At 32.2% G+C, this 24,537-nt stretch overlaps 1 protein-coding gene across 1 annotated transcript in view; it reads right to left on the minus strand.

The window, feature by feature from the left end:
- Shoc1 (shortage in chiasmata 1) overlaps window positions 1-24,537 on the minus strand; it is a 62,897-nt gene that overhangs the window by 755 nt on the left and 37,605 nt on the right. Inside the window, exons 14-26 of the mRNA XM_046451876.1 lie at window positions 23,967-24,140; window positions 19,133-19,237; window positions 16,455-16,630; window positions 14,880-14,952; window positions 11,836-11,905; window positions 9,872-10,050; window positions 9,047-9,164; window positions 7,890-8,001; window positions 6,315-6,436; window positions 3,718-3,811; window positions 2,494-2,625; window positions 2,142-2,291; window positions 525-1,488 (exon numbers count right to left, since the gene is read on the minus strand). Of these exons, the coding sequence (XP_046307832.1) occupies window positions 525-1,488; window positions 2,142-2,291; window positions 2,494-2,625; window positions 3,718-3,811; window positions 6,315-6,436; window positions 7,890-8,001; window positions 9,047-9,164; window positions 9,872-10,050; window positions 11,836-11,905; window positions 14,880-14,952; window positions 16,455-16,630; window positions 19,133-19,237; window positions 23,967-24,140 (2,469 nt within the window). The remainder of the gene's footprint in view (window positions 1-524; window positions 1,489-2,141; window positions 2,292-2,493; window positions 2,626-3,717; window positions 3,812-6,314; window positions 6,437-7,889; window positions 8,002-9,046; window positions 9,165-9,871; window positions 10,051-11,835; window positions 11,906-14,879; window positions 14,953-16,454; window positions 16,631-19,132; window positions 19,238-23,966; window positions 24,141-24,537) is intronic.

The following is a 24,537-nucleotide window of genomic DNA, read 5'->3' on the forward strand; positions in this document are numbered from 1 at the left end:
TTTTGGAAGGAGCTCAGGAAAGTTACTCTAATTCCTGAAGGTTTCCAGTATGTTCCCATGAATTAGAAAACTACTTATAAGTTTACCCTGATGGACTCTGAACCTTAAATAAAGATGTACAGATGTCTTTGTGTACCTTGAGGGAATCTATCTGTATTATAATTAATGTGTAGTTCTTTTAAAACAAGAATTTGACATACCTTCTTTGTATTTCTTTATTTTTTTTAAAAAAATGTATTTTTTTAGTTGTAGTTGGACACAATACCTTTATTTTATTATTTTATTTTTTTATGTGGTGCTGAGGATTGAACCCAGGGTCTCGCACACGCTAGGTGAGCGTTCTGCTGAGCCACAATCCCAGCTATGTATTTATTTTCTATGATCCAAAAGTTTTAATTTTTCTCTTTGACTCAAAAGTTACTGGAGAATTTCAATGTAGTAATTAAAATAAGAAAATTATTAAAATATGGTTTTATCTTTTTAATTAAATAAAAGTGGTTTTATCAACTATTGGATAGTGTTACCTGCTAAAGTATCCTTGACTTCCACATAAGATGAAGATTCAAGTTGCCTTTTCTGTCCTAAAGATTTTCCAGCTCTTTGGTAGAAATAAAGGCTATTAAATTCTTTATTCATATTAGAATCAGAAGCACAGAATAAATCAAAACTGGAAACAGGAGGCGATTCTCTCCATGAAGTCTTTTTAGTCACAGCATTTGAACTTTCACATGTGAAGCCTTCTAATTCATCTGATAGCCATTTTTGCTGATTAGTGAATAAATTATCTTTGTGAGTATACCATTTGTCATGGGTAGTCTGCTCTGCTCCATATTTTAAGTTGAAGGAGTGATTCTGTTTTTCGTATACATTTCTCTGTAAGTTCCAAAGAGGAGACAGTTGAGAGCCCTCCAGTGAAAGGACTGGAGCAGATACTTCTTTATATGTGGTTCCTTTGACTTCACGTGCTCCCTTTTTCTGATAATTTATAAAATTAGGGGCAACTCGTCTCTGAGTATCAATTGGTGATATTGTAGTTTCACAATTTATTTGTGTTAGGCCCAAAGAAAAGACACCTGACTTGGAATCTTTCTGGTTTGGAAAGGAGTAAAGAGCTGTTTTCTTTGATTCTATATTATCTGGACAAGGATTATTCTGCACTATGTTGGGGCTACAACTGGAGCCTTTCCAATAGTTAGTCTGATTGTAAGAAGTCACAGATGGCAAAATATCTGGCATTTCTCTTAGTTCCATAAGAGAAGAGTTATAATTTGAAGTGGTATTTGTGTCTTCTTGCACTCTCTCTCTTAAGTCTGCATATGGGTAATATTCATTATATTCTTGAATTACAGAGTCTGAAGAGACCAAAGATGAACTCTGAGGAATAAAGGTACTAGTCTGATTACTCTCTTCCAGAGGTGATGAAATTTGAGGTGATTTTGTTGTGGAGGAAGAACTAATCTTGAATAAGGAAGTAATGCTACAAAAATGCTAAAAAATTTTAAAAAATAATCAATACAACGTAATATAAACATCAGCCTATAAACATAAGTAACAATTCTAATCTCTATGTAGAGAAGGAAAAATATAATTATTATATTCATAGATACTTCGTTGATCCTTGCTATCAGGAACATACATTAATCAGGCTTCATTAAAAGAAAACAAAATTTGCATTCATTTTCTAATCACTTAAAATTTTTTAATAGACTATTTTCTAGAGAAGTTTTAGGTTCACAGCAACAATAGAATTTTTAGTTACACAAGTTATACATGAATACTATTTTCTTGGTAAGACTTTTAAAATATTACCAATAAGGCTCAAGTTCTGTTTACTACTATAATGAAGGATGTCATGATTTTTGGAAGAGGTAATACAAATATATAACTAATTGAATATTTGTGGACCTAATGCTATTTCAAAATGAGATAATGTGATAAACTATTGAAGTATTATAAAAGTCTTATGATGTGATTGATAGCTAATGAAAATCTATATGAACGTTAAATAAATTATTCCTTTGCTATGTGAAGTTCAAAACAAAGTCAGATACCTTAATTTAAAAAACTCCTGTGGTTAAAAATAGATACTTATGTGGAAAGGAAATAAACTCATATAAGAATATGCATCTCAAATAACTAACCTTTAACACTTTTTCTGGAACTTCGGGTAGGAGGTCCTGAAGTTGACATGCAGTTGCTAATAATAACCAATTCAGTGAAGGCCCTTTATTTAACATAAGTTGAGCCACCAATGGGTTAATACATGGAAAATCAAGTAAGTACATTTCTTCCTAAGAAAGAATTTAAGGCACGATTAGCCAGCAATCTTTTGAAAGTGACCCATTTTATTCTACTCACTCCAGCAGATTAAAATTTTGTCATTGAATGTACTATTGAATTTGAGACACCTGGGAAAAAAAGGTATCAAGAAGGAAATTCAGGTAACATGTATTTATATTTTGCTTTGCAAATGTGTAAGCCATAAAAATAAACCTTAGATGGTGAAACTTCAAGCCAGGATTTATCCAACCATTCACAAGGATCTTTCTTTGAGGTCATCAAATTGTGGTCAGCAATTTGTCGAATTATTAATGCAGTCTCTTCTACTCCTGGGGCAATTATAAGCTAGAAATATATTTTTAATGTGTTAGATTATAGGAGATACTAGGAATCAAAATGCACCATCCACAAATAATTTGTAATTAAAAGAGAATTTTTCAAACAGTAGATTCTTAATTTTAATACCATTTTAGATATACTTTTTTAATATATCTGTGCAGTCCAGGTCATTTAATTTGTGAGGGGGGCCAATTTTCTTTCCTTCCTTAAATGTCATTTTCTGGTATTTTCTAATTTTTTGAATAAAATTGCTTTTCACTTCCATTTGGCATTTATTAATAAAGTCTTTAAAAACATGTTTAGTGTTATGTTTCATCTTTATTGCAAAAAGAGAAATTTGAATATCACTAGAAATATTAAATATTTTGCTTTTTTTAAAGTAAACCTAATAATTCTCAACTAAAAACAAGAATTTTAAACATAAAGGAGGAGGAAAGGAAAAGGGAAAATAAAAGGGAATGATATTGACCAAATTACATTGTTATTTCATGTGCATGTGCAAATTTGTAATAACAAATTTAATATATATATATAATTATATATATATATATAATTATAATGCACCAATAAAATATGGAAAAAGAATGTATATAAGAAAGAATTTTTAAAATATAGTGCGATATTTGTTAAAAACCAAAGTTAAAAGTAAAGATACTTATAAATGGGGGCTGGGTTGTAGCTCAGTGCTGGAGCGTTTGTCTTGCAATTGTGAGGCTCTGGGTTCCATCCTCAGCACCACATAAAGATAAATAAAGGTATTGTGTCCATCAATGTATTATCCTATTCATACGTTATAAAGATATCCATTACACAACATATGGACATTTTTGATCAAGCAACATTGTTCTTCATATCATGCCAAGTTTTAAGATAAATTTAAATAGCAATTAAGAAATGAAATATGATTTGATTTCAAGTTCACTAAACTAACTGTTTTTAAAACAGAAGTTTAGATGATAAACCTATTAATTGGAAGCTTTTTTTTTTTTTACTTTTAAGCAGCTTTTAATTTGCTTATTTATAGTCACTTGAGTTCAAGTTGAGTTCAAATTTTGTTTATAAAAAATGCTTATGAACAAAAATATAGGAATATAATACCTTTACATCCAGTTCTTCAGATTTAAGCCCAGAGGAAACCAAAGCTGCATAAATCAGTGCTAGGTGATGAAGTGTCTTTTCTGTAAGATGGTACCTAAAAATAATTATATTACTATACTTCTACTCATTTGACATCTGATTGTGTTTTTCAAAAATTCTTTGTTTTCCACATTACATAGTTTTAATAGAATAACCTGGCTAGGCCATTACTAGTGTTACAGACTTGTGGGGATGCTGAGGATGTGTATTGGGAGGAGAAGTCTGGGGTGAAGGAAGAAATTTAACTCATCCATTTATTGGCTTAAGGATTTAAAAAATGGGCAAATGACTTGAATGGGCACTTCTCAAATGAAGAACTATAAATGGTCAACAAATATATGAAAAAATGCCCAACAAGTTTAGCCCTTAGGGAAATGCAAGTCAAAACCACATTGAGATTCCATCTCCCCCCACACCCCCAATTAGAATGGCTATTATTAAAAAAATAATTAAAAAATTTAAAAAATAATAACAAAGCAAGGATGTGAAAAAAAAGGATACACTGTAAATTAGTACAGTCACTATGGAGAACAATACGGAGGTTCCTCAAAAAACTAAAAGTAGAACTACCATATGATCCAGCTATACCACTCTTGGGTATATTTCTGAAGGAAATGAAGTCCACATACAAAAGAGATACCTGCATCCTGTGTTTATCATAATTTTATTCACAATAGCTAAGTTATGGAACCAGGAGCCTGTCAAGAGATGAATGAATAAAGAAAATATGATTTTATTCAGTCATAAAGAATTGAAATTCTCTCATCTGCAGGAAAATGGATGGAACTGGAGGACATCATGTTGAGCAAAAGGGAAGTTGGGGGAGGGGTCTATAAAAGAGGAAGACAAAAGGTAAAAGTGAGTGTGGCAGTGATCAATGCACAATATAAGCATGTCTTGGAAACATCATAGAAAGACTGGCTCACTGTACCTAAACTTTGTACAAACAGTTTGGTTTCTCTTTCCTTTTTAGAATCTGGAACTTTGACATATCAAAACCCTGGGCACTGTGTCTCTAATAAGCTTTCCTGCTAGACAAAAGGTTATGGTTGTCATAACTTTTTGTTGAGGAAATCAAGCACATAGGAGCAAACTAGGAGAAGATTTCTCTAGATTGTGCCCTCTGAACTTCTCTTGCTTATTTTGCATTATGAGGCTTTGTAAGCTTGTACTACAATAAATTATAACATCATATAATCATACTCATAGCAAACCATCAAAACTTGGGTGTTCTCAAGTATACCCCTGACTCTTCCTCAAACAGGAACTGATAGCATGAACTACTAAAATAATCCAAACTATTTCTACTGTATTTTCATTTTCCCTCATTTGGTCAGTTGATTAAGACATTTCCTAAATGTTCCAATCATCTAAAAATATAGAACTGAGATATCTAGAAGCTTGAGAAATAATTACATTTTATAATGATACATCATTGTGAATAAATTATAACTCTTTATATTGTGAATATAAAGCTATCTTAGAAGATCACATAATTGCAGGATTTATTAGTGACATGTGGGAAGGAGAGGATAATTTACACAGTATATCTAGCATGTATCATCTCCAAAATTCAAATTTGTTTTCCTCTGATTCTCCATCTTGAGAATTCCTGACTTAAAGCAAACTAGATGTATTAGATATGGAAATGACAAATCCTAAAAGTAGTGAAACCTGGGAAAAGGTGAGTGAAAAGGAAAGCCATACACTTAGATCATTGATCCTTTCCCAATAGATTCTTTTCCAGTGATAAAACAAACCCTGGGGAAGAGGTGTCCATCAAACCTGGAAAGGCAGTCTCTGGGAAGAGGCCAAAGCATTAATCCTTCTGTAAACAAATCCTTTCCAAATACCAACCACTAACCCCAGGTCCTCCATCAGATCCAGTAAGATAAATCCCAGAAACTGACCACTGACTCTAGAATCCCTCCCATTTCACACTAAAACTGATCCCTTCACTGATTGATAGAACAAACTCCAAATTCCTGGGTGCCCAAAGAAAATTGATATGCTCACTAGACCACCTCTCAGAATAACCTATGGAAGCCCAGGCCCTTTCTTTGTTAAGGGGCTCATTTTCCACCAGGAAAGTGGGTCCCACCACGGTGTCATTTCAGTTCCTGCATCCCATGCTGCTGTGTGAAACTTTGTTCCTGAATAAAGCGCTGAGCTGATTTGTTTAGTTTGTGTTCCTCCTGGTCTTTTTTTGCACTAACAAGGTGAGCAAGATTTGCATAGCTATCTCTATTAAAAGAAAATGACTGCCTGTAATCCCAATGGCTCAGGAGGCTAAGGCAGGAGGATTATGAGTTCAAAGCTAGCCTCAGCAATTCAGTGAGGGCCTAAGAAACTCATTGAGACCCTGTCTCTAAATTAAATACAAAAAAGGGCTGGGTAAAAAAAGGCGGGGGTGGTGTGGGGGTGGGGAGACCGCTGGGGATGCACCTCAGAGGTTAAGTGTCCTTGAGTTCAATTCTAAGATTACAAAAAAAAAAAAAAAAAAAAAGACTGAGTAATAAGAAATATAAACGTAATTTTTGGATGAAATGTTTACCTACTCTGAATTTAATATTTCTTTGGTATATAATATGATCCAACAATAACTGTACTGGAACGATAATGCCATCAATCTCATAATGATATTGTCTGATGCCTTCTCATAACTCAATTCTTCTAGGTCCTATCAGAAAATAAAGATTCATTAAGTTGAATAGTTGTTACAAAATTAGTGTTGTCATATTTCAAGAACATATGATATAGTTGGGCATGGTAGCGCACACATGTAATCCCAGCAGCTCCAGAGGCTGAGGCAGGAGGATTGCCAGTTAAAGCTAGCATCAGCAAAAGCAAGGCGCTAAGCAACTCGGTGAAAACCTGTCTCTAAATAAAATACAAAATAGGGCTGAGAATGTGGCTCAGAGGCGGAGTGCCCCTGAGTTCAATCCCTGGTAGAACATATGATATATAAATATAACTCAAGAAGAGGCACAGCTATGGGCTCCCACTTCATGGAAAAATTAAAATCACACTGAAAGTAGTAGGGGTAGTTGTAGTTGACATAAAATAACTAATGAGAGTTTCAGCAAGAAAGGTTCATGAATCTGCCAAGGTCATAGTTATGAAGAAAGAAGCATATAGAGGGCCATTGTATTAGAAATATCTTTTGTGGACTGAGATCTGGGCACTCTAAAGACAATGGACAATATGTTTAAAAACCTATGAGATAACTGCATTGCATACTTACTCAAGGGAAATGAGAAGGCAGCAGTTAATAGACTTCCTAGGAATTCTTACCTAAGGGTCTGGAATTCCCTTTTCCTTTAACATGAGTAATTTTTGAGAGGGTGAGTAATTCAGAAATTGTCCTTCAGACAATATTCAACTGTGAATTCAAATAGTTTTGCCCGATGGAAAAGTAATTGTTTAAGAATTTAAATATACATGACACAATATCTTTTAAAAATCTAACAGAATTGTTTTTCTATCATATAATTCTTATATTGTAAACTTTCTTCATCAAGACTGTACCTTAATGTATTTGCCAATAATTTATACTGTCCATCAAACCTGACTTCTGTTCCACACCCCTACCCTATTAAATCAATTTCTTTCCAATTGGTATTCCAGTCAAGCACACATAAAGTGAGAGTGAGTCAATGATTTATACATCTTAAGTTCTAAACTATATGTATGTTTGAAGAAAATTTCTCTTTAAAAACCAACTTGCTTAGAGGCAATCCCTATTTGCCTTAGAGGAAATGCCATGTTACCAATAATCAATTAATATACTACCCTCTTATAAGAATCACAGTGGCTAGGATTTCTTTTTTAAAGCTTCCTATACTATAATTATCTTAAATGTATTTAAAAACAGGCCAATATATGATATTAAAGATTTTATATTTACTTTTTTTCTTAAATTTATATTAAAAATTATAAAGTATTGAAGAAGTTTGGTAATAGTAAATTTCTATAGTAATAATTTAGCACTTGTGGCCCATTTGCAAAATGTAGAAGAAATCACTAATAGATTAAGAGTTTTTTCCTATAAAATATAATAATAAACCCCACAGTTATATGTATCTTAGTGTATTTTTTTGACATAGCTTATGTTATTTACTGCATAGTTTTACCTGTAAAATTATGGCAGTCTGTTCATCAATTGTCACCACTACATAACTTTCTTTGGTTCCAAAGAGTTTCAATGACTCACTGCAGGGTCTCTCCATGAGTGTGATATTGTAGCTATAAAATACAGTATTCTTTAGTGAACAAATGAAATGGCTAAGAAAAATTCTTCAAGAGAAGTTTTATTGTCCTCTTGCATATTACATTATTTAAATTACTGTGCTTTTTATTTCACACATCAATTTATTTTACTTGATAAATTTTAGGAAGGAAATTATGATTTATTCAGCATATAAAACAAATTAGTTGAGATACATTCTGCCTTAGATATTTATGGCACACAATACCATTACAAATGTCTTGAACAAGTTATTCTAGCTCTTTAGGTAATAATTCATGAAATGAAACTATTATGTTGTGAGACTAAAACATTTTCCATTTATCAGAATGTTCTTTTATTTTTCCTTTAAACTGGCCTACATTTTTAGGGTAGGTGGCTGCTATTATTGAACCCAGGGCCTCATAAATGTTAAGCATGGCTCTACTTCTGAGTTATACCTCCAGCTATTACCTACACTTTAACTACCTTTTATAAGTTTATGGTGTTCTATGAATGCCCCACAGCCTAAGATATCAAAACAAAAGCATGGAACATTGATCTACATTTTAAATAACTCAATTATCTTTCCTTGATATGCATCCCAAGGTCCAACATTCCTATGACAACTTCTGTGCTATGATAGAATTGAAGATCTAAAAAAAATTTATTTAGAACTTCATAGCCTGTTTCCTAGGTAGTACTTAAATTCCCCAGACAAGAATATTTTCTTAATGTTGTCAATGACCCAAAGATCTGAACATCCCATTCACAGAATAATAACATGTTTATATTTGCTGGTAATAAAAGAAATAAGAGTAAAATGTAAATTTAAGTAACAATTAAATTTTACTTTTTGTCAACAAAATTGGTAAATATTACCAAAAAAGACAATATTCAATAATTAGAGGGTATAGTCTTAGAGCAGATATATAAACAAACCCTGAAAAACTATTCTTATATGATATAATTCCAGGTTTAGATCAGATATAGAGCTACATATAGAGCATAATAATTGGCCTATCAATATAAACACATACACGTTTGCTTAAGTTATGAACTTACTTAGATTCTAGCAGCTGAAGTAGTTCTGGAGTATTAAGAATTCCTTCAGATGCAAAAAACACATATGGAATCTGGATTTCAAGAAGAAAACCACCAAATCTATCTGGCAAGATGCTTCCTAAATAAGAGAAAATGCATATGTATTTCTTTTTTTGCCTTCTCATACCCCAGCTCTTTCTATTTTTTCTGAGTATTAAAATAATGAATTTTATGTATAAAGAATACTATGAAAATAATATTCATCATAAACTATAAGAAATCTGAATAAAGATCTGAAGAAGAAAATAAAAGACAATGTTATCCTTCTACCTAGGAGTAAGAGTTAGTAGAGCTAGTTTACTAAAACTATTATATACTAAAAATAATTTAGTATATATTTCTAGATGTTTCTCTATGTATTTATTTGCCTATACTCATACATTTATACTCGCTTAAAAAAAACAAGGAAAAATTGGCTGATTGTCTATCTGAAATGCCAAAACCTTCATTATTCACGTGAGTATATGTTGGACATTTACTATATAAGTATATGGTGGTTTATATCAAATTTTTAGATTATGTACAATAACCATAGGAAAAACATTTTACAAAGCAATAGATATACCCTAAAGATAAATGGGCAAAGGACTTAAATGGGAAATTAATAAAAGAATGTCTAGATAAGATCAATTCACATACAAAAAGAAAAGTAATCAAAGACATTTAAATTTACATAATATAAAATATTTTCTGCCAGCTTATTTTCTTTCCGTAGGTTATAAACAGAAAACAGAAAGTTTCCATTCTAATGGAGCAAAAAAGGATATTGATTTAAAATATCCTTACTCTTTAAAACTGTGTCTGGAAGAATCACTTTAAAGGCCATATAAGGAATATTCAATATTTTGCAGTGTTTAGACCAACAAGAGTGTTCTACATAATTGTATTCCATCACAACTGAGAAATTGCTCCAGGGAAAATCTGCTCCAATATTTTTATTATGTACAATCACACAGGAACTTGCACTGAAGACAAAAGAAAGCCAAGAAAATGAGATTATACTGTATCATTATTTAAGAGGAATGCTAAAAATGATTATTTTCTGGCTATCTTCTAATCTATACCTACTCAAGATAGGCATTTTCTGTTCATTTCTTCTTTGGTTATTTTAATCTCTTATTTTTCTTTTGATGATCATACTTCTTATGCCAGAATACATAAAACTATAGACTATTTCCCACCTAAAACATGATCCTGATTTTATTCCTTGGTACTATCAACATGAAAATCAATCTCAGAAATCAATATGAGAAATTGATCTCATTTTCAATCAAAAGTAAGTTTTTTAAACATATTTTTAGTTGTAAATTAACATAATGCCTTTATTTATTTATTTTTATGTGGTGCTGAGGATCGAACCCAGTGCCTCACACATACTAGGCAAGTGCTCTACCACTGAGCTACAACCCCAGCCCCAAAAGTAAGGTTTTAATCTTTGAAAATCTACATAATATTTTTAACAACTCTGAAATGGGGCATTTTTTCTCAATTAGCTTCATAAATGTTTTAACAACAAAAATATAGACACTTAAATATCACAAGTTTAGCTTTTGCATCTTCAAAGTTCATATATCATAGCATCTACTTAATTAAAATTGTCTACTATTGCTTTCTGTCTAGAGCAACCTAGAAGTTAAAAAAATTTATGTCCAGTTTTTATGAGTTTCTATTTGATTTGTATCTCTTTTAATTATTTGGTTCCAAATATTAGAAATAAAGAATTTCTATGTTAAATAAGGCAAAATAAAAAGTCAGATTTATTATTAGCAGGCCTTCACTTAAGAATCTGAGAAAGAAGAACCCAAAAGAAAGAAAGGAGATGTCAAAAAAACCAACACTGAACAAAGAAACTGGTAAAAAGAAGGGTAAGTTTAAATAGGTAACCTCTGGCTCCTCAAAAGACTAAGCATGGAATCACCACATGACCCAGCTATAGCACTTCTTGGCATTTATCCTGAAGAATTAAAGTCTCCATACTACAGTGATACATGCATACCCATGTTTATAGTAGCACAATTCACAATAGCCTAACTATGGTACCAGCCTAGGTATCCATCAACGGATGAATGGATAAAGAAAATGTGGTATATATGCACAATGGAGTTTTATTCAGCCATAAATAAAAACAAAATTTTGGCATTTTCAATTGGTTAAGGGTTGTATGTTTTCTCTCATATGTGGAATTTAGAGAGGAAAAAGGAAAACAAAGGTGGGGTGGGTTTCATAAGAATCAAACAGAGATTAGTGCAGGAAAGGGACCACAGAGTGGGAGGCAGCGAAGGAGCGGGTAAGTGCTAGGGAGTGATATTGGCCAAACTGTATTGTTTATTGTGTGCACATACTAATACATAACAACAAATCTCATCAATATGTACAACTATAATGCACCAATAAAAATGTGGAAAAATAAATAGTTAATTCTGTATTAAGAGCAATAATAATGGCATCTGGGGATGCTAAAATATTTTGAATGCTAATTACATATAACACATAATACTATGATCTGAGTTTTTCAGGAAAAGGGCAGAGACATTGACCGATTTCAGATGTCATTATACTCTTAAGTTAAATTCTAGGTGATTTTTTTTCTCTTACTGCTGGAGGTTGAACCCAAGGCCTTCTGCATGCTAGGCAAGTGAGCTACTACTGAGTTACATCCCCAGCCCAAATTCTAGGAGAAATTTTGCTTTTCCCATGGAAATAAATTATTTCTATGTTTTCTCCCCATAGGCAAAGAAATACATTTTTACCCATTTAAAACATCTTTAGATTCCAGAAAATCTCTTCTTTTATTTGAATGAGAGATAGTCAATATTAAACCTGTTGAGGAAAAAAAGAGTTTTTTTAACAGAGTTGTTTTTTTTTTTTAACCAGAGTTTTGTTCATAAACATTTTTAAGGGTGTCAGATATTTCACCATCATAAAAATAAACATTTATAAACAAGGAAATTGCTTAAAATATACTTTACTGCATTATTTTTGAAGTCTAACATAAGAAAGTTCAAACCTTAAGTAATTATTTCGTGTGTGTGTGTTTATGGAGTGAGTGAGTGAGTGCATGGAAAGTCTAGATTTCTTATATGAAATAATAAAGTTGATCATAATTTAAAAGTAACCAAATTAAAACTCATTAATTATACAGTTAATCTTATTAGCTAAAAACCATAAATTTTTCTCTAGCCAAGAATTTTAAAAGAATTTTTAAAATATGTATTTTTTAGTCATAGATGAACATAATACTTTTATTTTGTTTCTTTATTTTTACGTGATGCTGAAGATCAAACCCAGTGACTCACATGTGCTAGGCAAACACTCTACCACTGAGCCACACCTCAAGCCCCTAGATTTTTTTTTTCTCTAGCCAAGAATTTAAGTATGACTAAATAGCAAGGGACTATATTTCAATGTGATATAAATGCTCCCCCACTTTCTACTAGCTGCATAAGAAGCAGAAGACTTATTGGAAACTACCTGTTTGTTAGATTCACCCTTGCTTCTTAATTATAATTTAACTAGTTTATTTTACTAGGGTTAAAAATATGTAAACATAAAAATATTCTGTAACCACACATTCAATTTATTTTTGGTAGACAACTAATTTCAGAATAGCTAAATCTAGTTCAAATTAATTTTACTCCCTTTAGTGTACTTTTGTTAAACTTAAGGTTCACAAAGGTGTCATGTAATGACAGAGTAATGGCTAATAATTTTATGTAACTTTACTTGACATGACAATAATTTTGGTAGTGGTAGGAATGAGTATTCTCTTTTACAATTCATAAGATGATTCATATTATTTAAAACCTAATCTGCTTAAATGATTTATATTAGCTATTATCCTTAGATTACTCAGTAACTGTATTATTAGATTTTGCAAACACGTGGAAAATGAAATCACATTTTTTTCCCTAAAACTAGATAGGGGAAAAAAAAAAAAAAGCCCAGGACCTGGGCTGGGGTAGTGGCTCAGCATAGAGCACTCTCCTAGCATGCGTGAGTCCCGGGGTTCAATCTTCAGCACCACATAAAAATAAATAAAAAAATAAAGGTATTGTGTCCAACTACAACTAAAAATAAATAAATAAATAAATAAATAAATAAATAAATAAAAAAAGCTTAGGTCCTAGAAACCTGGATGTGTGTTAGTTTGAAGGCAGTAAAATCATTTTTCAGTTTATAGATTCAAGATTTTTGTGTCAATAGACATTGTTGAAATGAAGATAGCAAAAATGGTTGTGGTGTAATTCCCAACTACCAAATGAAGGTGTTCATCATAAAGCCTAGATAAAAAAAGATATACAGTAATAATCTGTCAACAGTGACTCCAAAGGAGAGAAGCTGATCCACAGTAGTTTTAAGTATATTTCTCAGTGGAGCAGGAAGTTGTACTCAGCTTCTTCACAAAAAACATTCCTTTATTTACTCAAATCCCAGGTTTTATAAGGCTAACGCTGATCAAAAATTTTTCTGATTTTTAAAAGTGTTTCCAATTACCCTGATTCTAGACAAGGGTTAACTCTTGCTCTAACATGTTGTTATTAAAAAGAATCTTATGAATTTGGTGAATATGAACCCATATTCCCAGCATTGAAGATGAATATAATTTTTGTTGTGGAGTAATGAATCTATAAGGCCTGGGTTTTGAATGAATTATTCACATTAAAGACATTTAAAACACCTAGGATAATGGCAGTATTAGAAGTGTAGAGAATTCTATGAGCCGGGTATATGATCAGGTAGATGATGATAATTAGCAGTGGTAGGGAATGATATAGCAATGTGGCTCAGCCTCAGACAATGGAGGAAATGATAATAGAAATCAAGAAACAACCTTCTCATTCCCATGAAGTATAGATTAAAAAAAATCACTTCAATCAGAGGGACATAAGGGAAACAGTATCATGTGGGAAAGATTGGGTTTCAGTTAAGGGAGATAAAGACGAGTTTGCATGTAAGCAATGGGTTTCACTAAACAAAGTAGGAAGGGTTGACAGAATTGTTAGTGAAGGGTAAAGAGTTGAAGAATGACACTGAAACAAGAGAAAACTAGGTTAAAATCCTAATCTCTCACTATTACTTGTGAGATTTGGCATGCTATATCACCTTTATGAGCCTGTTTTTTTTATTTATAAAACTGAGTTAATAAAACCTACTCATATACCAAAGGGAATTTCACTTTTATATATGTGTAGGAGAAAGGAAGTTCAATAGAATAGAGGAGGGAGGAGGGGAGGAAAAGTGAGTGATGGAAATGGGTCTCAAATTCAAATTCCTTGAATGTACAATTTTGTCAATATGAACTCAATTACCATGTATAAATGATGCTCTAATTAAAAAAAAACTATTCAGAGAGCTCTTGTAAGCAGTCAGTATTATTTAGCAATTAGTAGGTAATGAGTAAAAGGTATCAATTATGAATAATAACAAATGATATAAGCATACTGTAGTATTTTTGTATTGCAGACTTATAGTCTTGATTAATTTAAAAACTGGATAGGCTCCCACTGAGTTGTGTACTTTTAAGGGATGAATTTTATAATGTGTTAGTTATATTTTATTTTTTAAATATTTATTTATTTATTTATTTTAGTTTTAGGTGGACACAATATCTTTATTTTATTTTTATGTGGTGCTAAGGATAGAATCCAGTGCCTCATTCATGCTAGGCAAGCACTCTACCACTGAGCCACAACCCCAACCCAGTTATATTTTAATTTAAAAAGCTGGTTTGATCAACAATCTTTCTATGTTCAAGCATTTGTTATTAAACAGAGCATAATTTAAAAGTTCTTACCTTCTATTTTATTAAGCATTTTAATGAGTGAATGTTTTTCACCATCTGAATCCATTCTTAGTATAATCAGCACCTAGTCAAAAATAAGAAGTTCACTGTGTGTCTTTGAATTATTTAACTACAGTGACAAAATAACAAACATAACTGGTTTCATGAAACTAATGACGATGAGACTACAAAGTAAATATTTGTGTTGTAGAAGATGTCAATGCTTAAATGCAAAGGAATAAATTCTAATAAATTTATTATAAAATAATAAATTCTACATCAAACATCAATAAGGAAAATATTTTAGGGTAGGTAGTAGTATTATTATTTAGGTACTGGGGATTGAACCATTGAGCCACATCCCCAGCCCTATTTTGTATTTTATTTAGAGACAGGGTCTCACTGAGTTGCTTGGCTCCTCGCCATTGCTGAGCCTGGCTCTGAACTCTCAATTTTCCTGTCTCAGCCTCCCAAGCCGCTGGGATTACAGCCATGCACTACTGGCCCCTGCTATTATTAGCATTCCTCAAGTATTCCCACATATATGACTATCTATTCATAGGTTGTCTTTGCCTATTTTATTAGTGTTAAAATTCAATCCAGACATGTTAGACTTTATTGGAGAAAATCAACAATTGGTTGGTTTATTTTCCTATTTACCATTATAGTTTCTTTTTTGGAGGGAGAACAGCAAATTAGTTCAATTTTAAATTTCTAACTTTTTATTTAGTTTAATAACTTAAGAAAGTTATTCAAGAGGGACTGGGGTTATGGCTCAGCGGTAGAGTGCTTGCCTTGCATGTGCAAGGCCCTGGGTTCGATCCTCAGCACCACATAAAAATAAATAAAAGTTATTGTGTACAGCTACAAAAAATAAATATTTTTTTTTAAAAAGAAAGTTATTCAAGAAACAATAAAGTTGAGGATGAAGATAAAGGGGGAAGGTTGAGGATATAGCTCAGTAATAGAGTTCCTGTCTAGTAATGCATGAGGTCCTGGGTTCAAGCTCTAGCACATTAAAAAAAAATGTAAATATATACATACACACAAAGAGGAGGAAGAAGATGAAACCCATATAAATTTGGGTAAGATTTAGTGTAAAGCATTTGAAATCTCTTTCTTCTTGGTAAAATTTAAAAGATCATCTTGTCTTAAGTCTTTGTTAATGTGGCCTTCACATGCTTAATGTAGGGTAAGCAAATAATTTTCAATATAAGAAAATGCACTAAGTGTTTTATTTGGGTACAACTATATCAAATGAAATTATGGCTCAATGTCTTAAAAATAAAGTATTTAGTTCTAATACACACACATACATATTCATGGACTTTTGGCAACTGGAAAAACAATCCATGGAAAAGTGCTTATAATTAATATTAAAGTATTTTAAAATTCAAGACGTATAAATAATGATTCAAATCATCCTTTCTCTGGGGGCTGATTTTCTTCTGTTACTATAAGAATAAAACTGTCAAAGGGCCAAATAGTATAATCTATTTCATAATTTCAAATTTAATGCAAAAAATTGTTAACATCCAATTCTTATTTAAACTTATTCCTTTTATTTGCTTCATTCCAGTACTTAACCTTAATTTGCTGATTTTGCATCCAACTTTGTATCTGGCATTGCAGTTCTTGTATTTTATAATTTGCTTCAGGCTTTTTCGCCCTAATAATCTGTACAATCTTCAGCTGTCTCCAAATGTCATCCAAATAGGAACCTAAAATGCTTTTGTAGGCATCTTTTGCATTTGACAAGTATCCTGTTAAAGCAAATTTTAAAAAATTGCATAATTCTGTTTTTCTTGGAGAAACTTCCTAGTTAAAAAAAATACTAGGAGGAAATGAGTGTACCACTAAAAGTTTCATTTAATTTTATTCTGATTTTGACTAAACAAAGATATTGATGAATAAAACATTTTAAAATTTAATTTTAAACTTATACATAAAAACAAGAAAATTGCACATATTTATGGGTTACCAATGTGATATTTCAATACATGTAAAATTCATCGCATCACCTTGCTATGTTGGAAGAGGTAGAAAACTGAAAGTTGGGAGAAAATACAGAATTTTGGGAGTGAACAGGGCAGGCAACCAGATCCCTATTCATTTTTCTTCCCACGCACTGCTATGGCTTGGATGAGTGTCCTTAAAGGTCCATATGTAAAGGCTTGGTCCCCAGGGTGGTGCTGTTGGAGGTGCTTTAGAGTCTTTGGGAAGTTGGTCTAGTGAGAGGTCTTTGGGTCATTGGGGGCATATCTTTGGAGGGTAGTTCCAAGATGGTTGTTATAAAAAACCTGAGTTTGGACCTTCCTAGTTCTCTTTCCAGTCCCATATGTGATCATTTCACTCCTGCATGCATGCTTGTGGTGATGTGCTTCCCTCATAAGAATTAAGGTAATGTAGGCACCATGCCTCAATCTCTGAAACTGAACTAAATAACCCTTTTCTTTTTACAAAATACGTTGCCTTAGATATTTCATTGTAGTAACATGAAGCTGATTAATACAGCCACTAGAGAGAGAGAGAGAAAAAAAGAGAGACAACCCACACTCAATCTTTGCTTTAGAGGAGTGAGAAAATCTTCCATTAAAAATGTCCAATGCAGCTAGAATATTCATTATGGCTTTGTACCTAGAACTTAAATTAATTTTCCAACAAGAATCTTGCTTTATAGTATTCCTTAAGGTAGCCAAATAGTAATGTCAAAGCATGATTTAGTAAATGTATTTCTTTGAGGAGCAAAAATAATACAGCTCCAAATACAGAGAGCTCTCAATGGTCTCATTTAATCCCAGGGTAAATTGTAGTGCACTTAAAGATGAATATCCTCCAAGCAATCTTTCATAAATATTATTTCTCTAATCCAACATTTTGGTAAGTACTAAGCATTCTGTATTTGGCCAGATTATATGCCTGGTTAAGCATTATAACTAAGTTATATATATTTTAGAAAGATCAACATGGTGGTTTTTCCTTCTTCTTCAATTAAACTATTTTAGCATTGATATTGAATTAAGGTTGTTTTATCTCCATTCCTAGACAAGTAAGGATTGGGGACGATAGCCCTAGTTTAAAGTATCTGGAACAAGTTTAAGGGTGGGGTGTCATATCCCCTACTGTTTTGTCATATTTCTTCATTATATTTCTCAGTTTCCATAAAAGAATGTCAGTTCTACAGTTAGACTGACTATTAATGCACCATATTAAAGCAAAATATCTAGAACTTAGAATATCTGAGTTCCTAGTGCTACAGAGAAGTACAGTTGTGATTTATCTCAGCTCAATACTTATCAAAAGTTTGGAATAGAGAAATAATATTTTTATCTGGGTCACAGATATGAGAAAATGTCTGGGTCTTAAATCAGAGAAATATTAATTTTACTGTATATTTGAAATGGGTTCTAGAAGGTTTAAGTTATAAAACATAATCCCATAGGCAAACCATTACTACATGAGCCTAAATAATCCTGCAATAAGGAGCCTAAAGCAGTAATACAATAAAACATTTTAATGATTTTTGGGAAAAAATCTTTAAAATTTTCAATATATTCAATAGATTGATTTTTATTATCTAAGAAATTCATATCCTAATTTACACACACAAGTACATAAGAAATTACCAAAAATCTTATTGTTGATAGTTTAATTATATTTAATCTATCAAAGATCAAAGCCACAAACATGCAATGTATGTGGCAAAATATCAAGCTTCACATTAAAAAGTAATACATGATAATGATTATGCAATCAAATCTGTATAAGGCTATTAGAATTTTGTAATTCAGACCAAGATTAGAAGATCCTAAACTTATTTTTCTAGTTGACAATACTTGTTAAAAACAATTTCTTTTAATGAACATAATTAGAATTTATATATATATATAAATAAAATAATTAACATAAATAACATAATTAGTGTGTATATATATATATATATATATGAAACTGGGGGTGTGGCTCAGGGGTAGAGTGCTTGCTTTGCATCCAAGAGGCCGTAGGTTTGATACCCAGCACTGTGCCCCCAATATATACATTTAATTATGTCACAATATAAATATGCTTATTGTAATAGAGGTGAAAGAATACTGCATAATTTCTTAAGAGGTCTATCTTTTTGAGAAAAGTAAGTTATATCAGATGAAATATATATATATATTATATATATATATATATATTATATATATATAATATATATATATTTTGGTTTAAATGAAATATTTTAATAGGATAAAATGGTAAATAAATTTTTTTCTACCAACCCAATGCTGTGTCCAAGCTGCATGTTAAAAGGACATCTCTAATTGTTACCAGAAGGTGTAAGAGAGCAGCATGCTTGTATGTCATTTCTCTTTCATCATTTGTACCTAAATAAGCAAAAACACATTTAAAAACATGAACAATATGATACAATTTCAGAATATGCTCTATAATAATAGCTAAAATTTATCATGGTGTGCTTACTATATGTCAGGCTCTATATAAACTGGTTGTTTTATAAAAATTCTATAGGAAAATTTCTTATGACTTTCACTTTATGGATGAGGAACTAATCTTAGTGAGGTTAAGTAACTGTCCAAAGACATTTAGTGAATAAGTGGTGGAGCTGGCATTTAAACTCATAGCTAACTTTAGAGCTCATGCTTTTTTTTACTTCCAAATAATATTCAATTATTTCTACTTTTGTTAGAAAAAAGGGTAAATGATTTCCAGTTATAAAACAAGAAACTTAAATTCATAATTTGCTGATTGGTTAACTTTAATTTAACTAGAGCAGCTCTACTTTTTTCTGTTTTATGTTGGGATTTCATAAAATATTAATTTGAACAAAGAGTTCTTCTAAAAAGTTTACAAATTGTTTATTCTAATCAATAAAGATAGAAGCAAATATGTAGTAGTCTTTGGAAATCAAGAGGCAACAGGAGCACCGTTTATAGGTCATGTATCCAGCCCCTGGAAGCACCTGTGGGAACAATCAGTCATGACCTAGAACAAGTAAGAAGAGGTCAAAAAAACATAAACAGGGAACTGGAAATGTAAACATGCTTGGAAAATGAAATAGAGACTAGAAAACCACAAGTAGGAAGTGGTCTGCCTTCTAATCTAGGTTTATCTATTACCTGTAGATTTAGCTTTACCTCAATTCTCAGGCCAATGATAGCATTTTAAGTGCAGCAATTATGTTACTTCCTCAGGATTTCAGCCCTATTGTTCCAATTGGAAACCCAAACTCATGTTTACTCTCCATTATACTCCATAAATTTTATAATAATCACCATTCTGCTTGATGATGTTCAAAGCCTTTAGAAGCTCAATTTATATTCAACAGATTTAAAACCTGAGAATCACAGAACTCAAAAGTATATTCAGAAGTCACGGTTTTTAAAAAATTTTGTGTAAGTCTTGTTGTCTTCCATAGAGATCAGCTTGCTGACAATTACTGTATTCTTTTCTATTTAGTATAATCATGACCACACTGCCAACTCTCCAAAGTGTGAATCCAATTCTTTGATTTTCACAGCTATGCTCTTCCTGTGGCTCACAGTTTTTTCATGTAGTAAGGTATGGGTTAACACTATCAGATGATGTGTTCTATCTAAATTATACTACTGTGAACTCAAGGTATTGGTGACTAAACTGTTGGTCCCCCAAAGACTGGGTTGTGTATACATGAAAAAACCCACATGGTTTTTTATAGTCTTTTATGCTAATTATTTTCTATTTTAAAAAAGAGGTGGTCTTTTAAAAAATATGTAGGACATCCAAAATTAATGAATTTAGCAAATTGATTTTGAAAAAAAAATCAAGTAAGTTTCAAGTAAGATGTGATAGGCACAATACACCTTGTTTCTTCTATTCAATACAACTATACACACAAGATGGAATAGACTGTGGACTCCAAAAAGTATGTGGTAGCAGGGGGACCAGGGAAGGAGGTCATATTTCAAAATGCCATCAAACAAGTGTTGATATTCCTACTTTTTCTTTTCCTTTTTTTTTTTTTTTTGTATTTTCTGGCCTGGACTACAGGCAGTCCAAAACTCTGAAGTGCATACCACTATAGGGATAAAAAGACCTCTAGGAGAAGTCTTCAATCCATGATCAGAGAAGTGAAGATGGGGATTCCTAAGGATAAGAGAAAATACAATAAAGTCCTTATTGCTTTTCTTTTTCTTTAAAAAAAAAAGTTTTACAGGGACTGAGGTTGTAGCTCAGTGATAGAGCACTTGCCTAGCATGTGTGAGGCACTGGGTTCAATTCTCAGCACCACATATAAATTTAAAAAAATAAAGGTCCATTGATAACTATATATATATATGTATGTATGTATGTGTATATGTGTGTGTGTGTGTGTGTATATATATATATATATATATATATATATATATATATATATATATATATATATAAAACTAAATAAATATTTTCTATTCTCTCCTGACCCAGGGCCCCACAATGTTTGGGTCAGCAGTGGCAATGGTATAATTAATAGCTGTTATGTAGGTGCCCCAAACACTTTTTGAACATACAGAAGACAGTTATAGTAACTTTCAGTGTCCTTCTCTGATAATTCCAATATCCTTGTCAGTTCTGGATTTGTTGATTGATTGATCTCATTATGAGTTGTATTCCTGCCTCTTTGTATGCACAGTAATCTGAATGGATACCAGACATTGTAATTTTACCTTGTTGAGTACTGGATATTTATTTATTCATATAAATAAATCTTCTTAAGCTTTATTATGCAATTAAGTTCCTTGGAAATAGTTTGATCCTTTGGGTCTTGTTTTTGTGATTTGGTAAGTAGGAGCAGGGCAGTGCTAAGTCTAGGATAATTATTCCCCACTACTGAGAGAAGACTGTTCTGAGTACTCTACTTACTCCCCGTGAATTACGAGTTTTTATAGTCCAGCTGATGGGAACAAACATTATTCCTTGCTCTATGTGAATGCAGCATACTATTCCCTCTAATCCTCCCAGATGGTTTGTTTTCTTAACCTCAGGTTGTTTCCTCAGATATATTCTACTGTTTACTTGAGGGAGTTTCTTAGCAGGTCTACAGCTCTCTGTGTGAAGCTCTCTGCTCTTTAATATTCTATTCTTGAACTCTAGCTGCCTTGGTATCCCTGGGATCTCAGCTGTTTCTTAAACTCAAGACTCTCCACCAGGCTCTATCTCAGGTACCCCTTCCCATTGTCATTGCCCAATAACACGTTAAAGAGAATAAGCTAGTATAGTGGAAGTGCTCACCTCGTTTTTTTCCCCTTCTTTCAGGAATCAGTGTCCTTTATTGCTTTATATTCAGCAACTTAAAAACTGGTTTCATGTATTTTGTCTTTGTTTTCTGTTGTTATTTCTAGGAGGAGGATAAAATCTAATTCCTCTTACTCCATCTTGGCCAGAAGAAAAAGTCCAGGATTGAATTTAATCTATTTTTAACCTTTTTGGAGAAGACTCATTGGTTTAGGTGGTAACAATAATAGTTTAACTTAGTTTTGGCAATAGAAAACTAAGTTATACAACTATATCAATCTAACCTATCAAATAATACATGTCAATCAGGAGCTTCACTGAGTAGTGCCAGATGGTATTTCTTACCATTTCCTCCTTACTTAGCAGATCCTCCAGTCTTGGTTTCGGGGTGGATACTATAGACTGAACTACATTTAAACCTTCATCCATGTCTACTTTTTGCATCCTCTAAAATAAATTTTTTACTAATTTGATGTAATAATATTCATTGTGGTATATTCACATATATACGTAGGAAAGTTATGTTAGATTCATTCCAGTTTTCCTTTTACCATCCCTTCCTTCCCTTCCTTTCATTCTCCTTTGTCTATTCCACTGAACTTCTATTTTTTTTTTAAATCCTCCCTTATTGTGGATTAGTTTCTACAAATTAGAGAAAACATTTGACCTTTGGTTTTGGGGGATTGGCTTACTTCACTTAGCATGATAGTTTCCAGATCCATCAATTGGCAAACAAATGTTATAAAGTCATTCTTCTTTGTTGCTGAGTAATTCTCTATAGTGTATATATACCACATTTAAAAAAAATCCACTCATCTATTGAAGGACACCTAGGTTGGCTCCACAGATTAGCTATTGTGCTGCTCTAAACATTGATGTGGTTGCATCACTGTAGTATGCTGATTTAAAATCCTTTATATATATGTCAAGGAGTAAGATCAAATGGATCAAATGGTGGTTCCATTCCTAGTTTTTTGAGGAATCTCCATACTGCTTTTCAGAGTGGCTGCACCAATTTGCAGTCCCACCAACAATGTATGAGTGTAACCTTTTCCCCACATCCTTGCCAACATTTGTTTTGTTTCCTTAGCCAATCCCTTTTATTCTTATAGGAAAAGTCAGGAAAACTTTTTCACATAGGTCTTTTAAGTTGTTTGTATTTTAGTAGAAGAGTTAGGTGTAGCTATGGCTTAGAATACAATTGTAGTAGAACAGAAAAGGCTAAATATAATGATAGTCTTACTGTATTGTTACTTGTGTTTTTGTAATTGCTATTCTGACTGGAGTGACATGAAATCTTAGTGTAGTTTTAATTTGAATTTCTCTAATTTCTAGTAATGTTGAACATTTTTTCATATATTTGTTGACCATTTGTATTTATTCTTCTGTTCAGTTCCTTTTTCCATTTATTGATTGGGTTATTTTTTTTTTCGTGTTAAGTTTTTTGAGTTCTTTATATATCCTCGAGATTAATGCTCTATCTGAAGTGCAGGTAGCAAAGATTTTCTCCCGTTTTGTAGGCTCTCTCTTCATGCTCTTGATTGGTTCCTTTGCAGTGAAGAAACTTTAATTTTATGACATCCCATTTATTGATTTTTAAATTTTACCTCCTGTTCTTTAGGAGTCTTGTTAAGGAAGTCAGTTCCTGAGCCAATTTATTGAAGTGGTGGGCCTACATTTTCTTCTAACAGGTACAGGATCTCTGGCCTAATTCCTAGGTCTTTGATCCATTTTGAGTTGAGTTTTGTGAAGGGTGGGGGATAAGGGTTAAGTGTCATTCTTCTACATATAGATTTCCAGTTTTCTCCCGTTCTAAATCATGCAGATTTGATTTGTACTAACCTTGGTGAATGGCATCACTTAGTATTTTTTCTTGTTCCTTTAAAAAGAACCTTGTTTGGTCAAAAATAACAGTGGCAAATTTCCAATTAGCTGAGAGGGCACAGAGGCATACAAGTTTTTTTAAGATAGGAGCAGCGGCTGCTTCTAGGAAATAGTATGCCTGGCATTGGCTATCTGCAAAAATAAAAGCATTAAAAGCAATATTTTTATAAGAATGATATGCTCTTTTTGATAAAACAACTAAACATGTTACTTCATAGAAACCTGAACTTATATCCAAATTATTTTATGAGTTAAAAATCATGAGACAGTATAGAGATTTATTTTAAGATATTTATTCTATAGAATAGTAAATACACACAAAAAATCCTCATAGAATTATATAATTTTATGGCTATAGTACTTATTAGAAAGGATTTATTTAGTAACTAATTTAACATAGCAAGTATAAAGAGCCTTAAAAAGAGACCCACATTGTGGAGAGCCATTCTCACACGTGACTGGACAACTCCCGGTTTGGGTCTGAGGCGCTCTGGCTAATCTGTGTCGGAGCTTTCCCGGCCCTCTCCTG

The sequence above is a fragment of the Marmota monax genome, unplaced genomic scaffold, assembly GCF_021218885.2.
Source record: "Marmota monax isolate L192 unplaced genomic scaffold, Marmota_monax_Labrador192_F-V1.1 WCK01_AAM20220418_F8-fsc00020, whole genome shotgun sequence".
Classification (NCBI taxonomy): domain Eukaryota; kingdom Metazoa; phylum Chordata; class Mammalia; order Rodentia; family Sciuridae; genus Marmota; species Marmota monax.